This window comes from Procambarus clarkii, chromosome 57, assembly GCF_040958095.1.
Source record: "Procambarus clarkii isolate CNS0578487 chromosome 57, FALCON_Pclarkii_2.0, whole genome shotgun sequence".
Classification (NCBI taxonomy): domain Eukaryota; kingdom Metazoa; phylum Arthropoda; class Malacostraca; order Decapoda; family Cambaridae; genus Procambarus; species Procambarus clarkii.
The window spans coordinates 15,143,515-15,149,514 of NC_091206.1; the positions used below are offsets into that span (position 1 = coordinate 15,143,515).

General features: G+C 43.1%; 1 protein-coding gene across 1 annotated transcript in view; it reads right to left on the reverse strand.

Moving 5' to 3' along the window:
• LOC123745012 (uncharacterized) overlaps positions 1 to 6,000 on the reverse strand; it is a 206,025-nt gene that overhangs the window by 116,047 nt on the left and 83,978 nt on the right. The window contains exon 3 of the mRNA XM_069306324.1: positions 600 to 712. Coding sequence (XP_069162425.1) covers positions 600 to 712 — 113 coding nt within the window. The remainder of the gene's footprint in view (positions 1 to 599; positions 713 to 6,000) is intronic.

Genomic DNA, 6,000 nt, shown 5'->3' on the forward strand with positions numbered 1-6,000 from the left:
GGTGTTCTTCTCAGGGTATATATGTGCTCTCATCAAAATCCTACTGTCATATGAGGAGAGGACAGTAGGATTAGTTCATGAGAGTTGACAACATAGAGGACTCAACAAACCTTCAATCTGATGTTAATCGGGTCTTTCAATGAGCCACAGAAAATAATGATATATAATGAGGATGAGTTCCAGCTCCTAGGCTGTGGAAAATAAACGAAATTATATAAATGGAAACCACATATAAAATGCACTCAAATCACACTATAGAACGAAAAAACAAGGTTAAAGATCTGGGAGTAATCATGTCGGTCTTTCTCTCTGGAGAAAGAGCATGCAAAAAGATCCTTTTCCGCTAGAATCCTCTCAATAAAACACCTAAATTATGAAGGCCACTTAAAAACTTTAAATCTGTAAATAAATATTAATACTCACGTCAATGTATACAATACAGGTGACTATACATTTCACGGTATATGTACATTACACATATAATGCAGAAAAAACCACATGTTTTTAGAGACTGCTAAACGCGTTTTCGGCTTAATTCGCCTTCATCAGTGCAAATTACACATATAACATGTACCAAATGAGCCCAAGCGTGCACTTACATTTGTGTAGGTTTGAGAGGACCTCCTTGAAGGAGGCTCGGACCAAGGACGACTGCTGTAACTCAGGCTGGACACTCTCCCTCCTCCTCCCTCGATCTCACTTCTACCCACACCTGCAGTGGTGAGAAGTCGTCACTGGCGGGCCCTTGATGTTAAGGGGGTTATAGTGATGTGGGGTTGTTGGTGGTTAATGGTGTGTGTGTGCTGGCTAGGAGGGTCAGGGTTAATGGTGCGAGTGTTGCCAGGTGTGAGAGGTTCTTGGTGGTCAGTGGTCAGAATGTGGTGGTGTTGGTGATCAATAGAATAAGTATTAATAGATAGTATTAACCATAGAACAAGGTGTGGGGGTTCTTGGTGGTCAGTAGTGTGTTGGTAGGAATGTGGGGGGGTTCTCGGTGGCGTTGTCACAGCGTTAACAACATGAAAAGGTTATTAAATAGTTCAAGTACTTTCGGCCCTCAAGAAGCAAGAGAAGGACCAGCAGAAAGTTATAGAAAACAATCACATATGGATCAACAATCATACGACAATAACACAATCACTTGAACTTAGCTACCATAATTTTTATGCACTTAATGAAACACAATTGCAAACGCATGCAACATGATGAATATAATTTATATCATATAACGGATATACCTACCACGTGTATGTACGTATACAGTGGTTTATACAATTAATTATTTTTAATACATCAGATTAATTATAACTGGTTCACGAGAGGATACAATAGTTTAAACTCTGTATTTATGTTTAGGGGCTAATAGTTCGGCAATAATTTTGAGCAACTGCTTGAGCAACTCGAGTATTTTGAGCAACTGCTTGAGCAACTCGAGTATTTTGAGCAACTGCTTGAGCAACTCGAGTATTTTGAGCATTTTTGAATTTTGAGCAACTGGTCCAACAGCCTGGTTGATCAGTCCAGCAACCCGAAGGCCTGGTCAACGACCGGGCCGCGGGGACGCTAAGCCCCGGAAGCCCCTCAAGGTAACCTCAAGGTAAGATAACTGTCAATGTGTGGCGCTGTACAATGACACAACCAGAGTGAAGTCACATAACTGGAGATTAATATCATTCTGAACCAAAAGCCAAATCATCATATATAAGTGGTATGGAATGTATTAAAGATGGAAGGGCCAGGGTTATTCCTGTTGTATCCCCCCCCCCCTTCCAAAACTCTCCTTTTTGTATTATGGGAATGCTAAAAGACCTCACAAACAGCGAAACAGTGGCAGTATACCTACCTTGAGGTGCTTCCGGGTGACAACTTGCTCCAACAGGCTGTTTATACTGCTGTCTAACCTAAACTAACCAACCTAACACGATCTAATCTTGCATACTATATTTTAACTTAGCCTAGCCTAACCGCGGCCCAGTCGTCGACCAGGTCTCCTGGTTGCTGGACTGATCAACCAAGCTGTTGGACGCGGCTGCTCACAGCCTGACGTATGAGTCACAGCCTGGTTGATCAGGTATACATACCTAATATAATAAATACATAAACCTAATCTAGCTTGTCCTAGTTTTATCTAAGATTTTCTAAACATTTTTGTAGGTTTTCTAAACCTACAAAAATGTATTTTAGGCCTAATTTAGTTTTTTGGGGGGGTTCAAAAGACCTTTGTGCTCCAATTTATAGTAACTATACCAGTTACTCTCATTTTGGGTGGCAGGTTGTATTATTGGAAATATGTATAAATTTGATTAAAATCATAAACTTAGAGTAACCTTATCTTAGATAGCATACCTAGCCTAACGTATCATAGCCCAACCTAACATAACTTTACCTACCTGGAGCTTACCTGAAGAGGGTCTTGGGAGTTCTACTCCCCGAGCCCAGCCTGAGGCCAGACTCGACTTGTGATAACTTGGTCCAACAGGCTGTTTATACTGTTGTCTAACTTAACCTAACTAACCTAACACGATCTCATCTAGCATACTCTATTTTAACTTAGCCTAGCCTAACCTAACACAACAGCCTGACCTAACTTAACACAGCCTAGCCTAACTTAGTATTACATAATCTAATATAACAAATGGAGTAATTGGATGTAACATTTTATAATTAGACACGCACATTAGACTACTGTGTTAATAATTATTGGTTTGCTTGATAGAACAACGTACAGCATCATAAATGTAGTTATATATATATATATATATATATATATATATATATATATATATATATATATATATATATATAATATATATATATAATATATATATAATATATATATGGCCATACGACCCCCCCCCTCCCCATGCACCTCGACCGTCAAAGTGGTTGGGCACCAGTCCTTTCTTCTCCCCGTCCCATCCTAAGCCTTTATCCTGATTCCTTCCAAAGGTTATATAGTTGTAATGGCTTGGCGCTTTCTCAAGATAGTTCCCTCCTCCCCGGCCCAATATGACCACCAGGGGTTAAGAACAGGTAAGAACATGTTAGAACATGACCTCCAACATAGCGGCATACAGCATCACATGGCTTGCTCTGTGGACCTGCCTGGGTTCCCCTCTGTCCTCTTCTTTGATCTATGATACAAAAAAATAGCGACGGCCATTGACAATCCTGATTTGGAAAAAAAAAGATGGGATTCTCACTGAAAGCAAACCGATAAAAAGAACTGTTTGTTATTCACGCTCTGTCAATGCGACTTTCGGCTGACAACAAAAGCGGTGACACACACAATAGCTGGTTAAAGTTCGACGTGTAATTGTTGTCACTCACAGGGGGGGATTGATTGTTACAATTCAGGCAAAAAAAATCCAAAGTGGATGGCATTCAGGTAAAGGAAAATGTTCACTCGTTTATGTCAGAGTTATCGTCATACTCTTCAGGGATACGATTCATCAAGTATTTGCGCAATCACGTTACGCAACCTGTTCATCCGTCCTTAATCATGGCGGGGTTACTTTAAACTTATTAAACAGTTGACGAGTTTCGAAAGTTCACAAGTCAAGGTTATTATTGGTACAAACAACCTCGTTGTCCTGCGGGACTCATAAACGTTTAATAAGTGTAAACAAAGCCGCCATGATTGAGGAAAGATATAGTGGTTTCGTAAAGGGTTGCCTAAATGCTTCATAAATCAGAGTCCAGGACTTCGATCCGCATCTAATGCTTACGTCCGACTATCTGTTATTTCATTGTGGCCTTTATGTACGGTACTTTGTAAGCCTGAAACAAATATTAAAATGGTAAATGGAATCGAACCTCCATCTCTAAACCTCTCAATCACACACATACTACCAACTCTAGTACACAGGTTCGATCCCATCATAGCGCCTCAATAACTTCTCATGTCATCATCTCATCCTTGTGATATGAAAGCCACTTCCCCTCGTCCGGTACATTGTGTACACATTAACTTTCTCTACATTCAGCTCATTACAGATTAAGTATATCTATTAGCCAGCGTCTCTAATACAAAATTATGTTGACCAATCCAGGACATAACACCACTCATACTCCTCTTCATTGTCTCATGGCTAGAACAATGAGAAATACATTACAAAATCGGTTCCTCATAAATTTATTAACCTTACTCATATTATCTTTTGGATACCAGGTCTACTAAATGACACCTGTTGCCAGGAAATTAATCCATATCCCTGAATAATGGTGTCAGGCAATTAACCCATCTGATGAACGATGGTGTCAGTTCATCACATGAGCCATGAGGTCCTGAGTCAGCTCACCACATGAGCCATGAGGTCTTGAGTCAGCTTCACAACCAACCACATGAGTCATGAGGCCCTGAGCCAGCTCACCACATGAGCCATGAGGACCTGAGCCAGCTCACCACATGAGCCATGAGGCCCTGAGCCAGCTCACCATATGAGCCATGAGGTCCTGAGCCCGCTCACCACATGAACCATGAGGCCCTGAGCCAGCTCACCACATGAGCCATGAGGCCCTGAGCCAGCTCACCACATGAGCCATGAGGCCCTGAGCCAGCTCACCACATGAGCCATGAGGCCCTGAGCCAGCTCACCACATGAGCCATGAGGCCCTGAGCCAGCTCACCATATGAGCCATGAGGTCCTGAGCCTGCTCACCACATGAGCCATGAGGTCCTGAGCCCGCTCACCACATGAACCATGAGGCCCTGAGCCAGCTCACCACATGAGCCATGAGGCCCTGAGCCAGCTCACCACATGAGCCATGAGGTCCTGAGCCCGCTCACCACATGAGCCATGAGGCCCTGAGCCAGCTCACCACATGAGCCATGAGGCCCTGAGCCAGCTCACCACATGAGCGACGAAGCAAGCATAATCTAGACATTATTTTCATACAAAGTATTTGACGAAACTTGAGCAATATTGATGAGGCGTTAAGTGTGCTGACAGCGTTGTAGGGAGGGGGTGATGGGGTCGTGGGACAGGGGGGAGGGAGTGATGGGCGGAGAGTGGGTTAGAGTGAGGGTAAAGGGATGGTGAGGTGTTAGTGTGTTAGAAGGGGGAGTAGGGAGGGTAGAGTGAAGGTGAAAGGGTAGTGAGAAGCAAAGCATCTTTTAAGGTTGATGTAGAATGCTATAATCCAGTCAGCATTGTAATGCTGTACGTAAATTGAATGCGAATATTGTTTGTGATTGTGACAATGACAAACCTGCGGTGTGGTTATTGTGACACACTCTAGGGCGCCTGACAGCTGGGTGGACAGCGCTTCGGATTCGTAGTCCTGAGGTTCCCGAGTTCGATCCCCGGTGGAGGAGGAGACAAATAAGCAAAATGTTTCTTTCACCCCTGATGCCCCCTGTTACCTAGCAGTAAATAGGTACCTGGGAGTTAGACAGCTGCTACGGGCTGCTTCCTGGGGATTTGTAACAAAAAAGGAGGCCTGGTCGAGGACCGGGCCGCGGGGACGCTAAGCCCCCGAAATCATCTCAAGATAACTCCAAGATAACCTCTTATGTAATGAATGTACTGTAATTGCCAAGGTAAATTTTCCCAAACATAACTGTACTGCCATTTACGAATAGAATCTTTTGATTTGATTTAGTGGGAGCTCAAAGTGAGAAGGTAAGGGGGAGGGGATGTTCTCTAATGGGGGGAACAGAGGGGTAAGAGAAAAGACAATAGAGGAGGGAGATGGAGCAATATTGGTGGGGGGGAGGGGAGGGGGAGAGGAATGATGGGGGGGGGAGGGAAGTGGTAGGGGGGGGGGAATCTTTTGTTGACACTTTGTCGACCACTCTCATTAAGCCCGTCATGTCTTATCTGATAACATTAACGAGGGGAATATATCAGTCTGAAGAGTCTTATCGTCAGAATATTATTATAATATGTCTCCAGTTCAATATATATACTGTTGATAAGGCTTCGTCGACCGTATAATACAATGAGTCGGGATGTTGTGTTCTTCACGTGGCATTATTGATCATAATGCTAGTTGTGT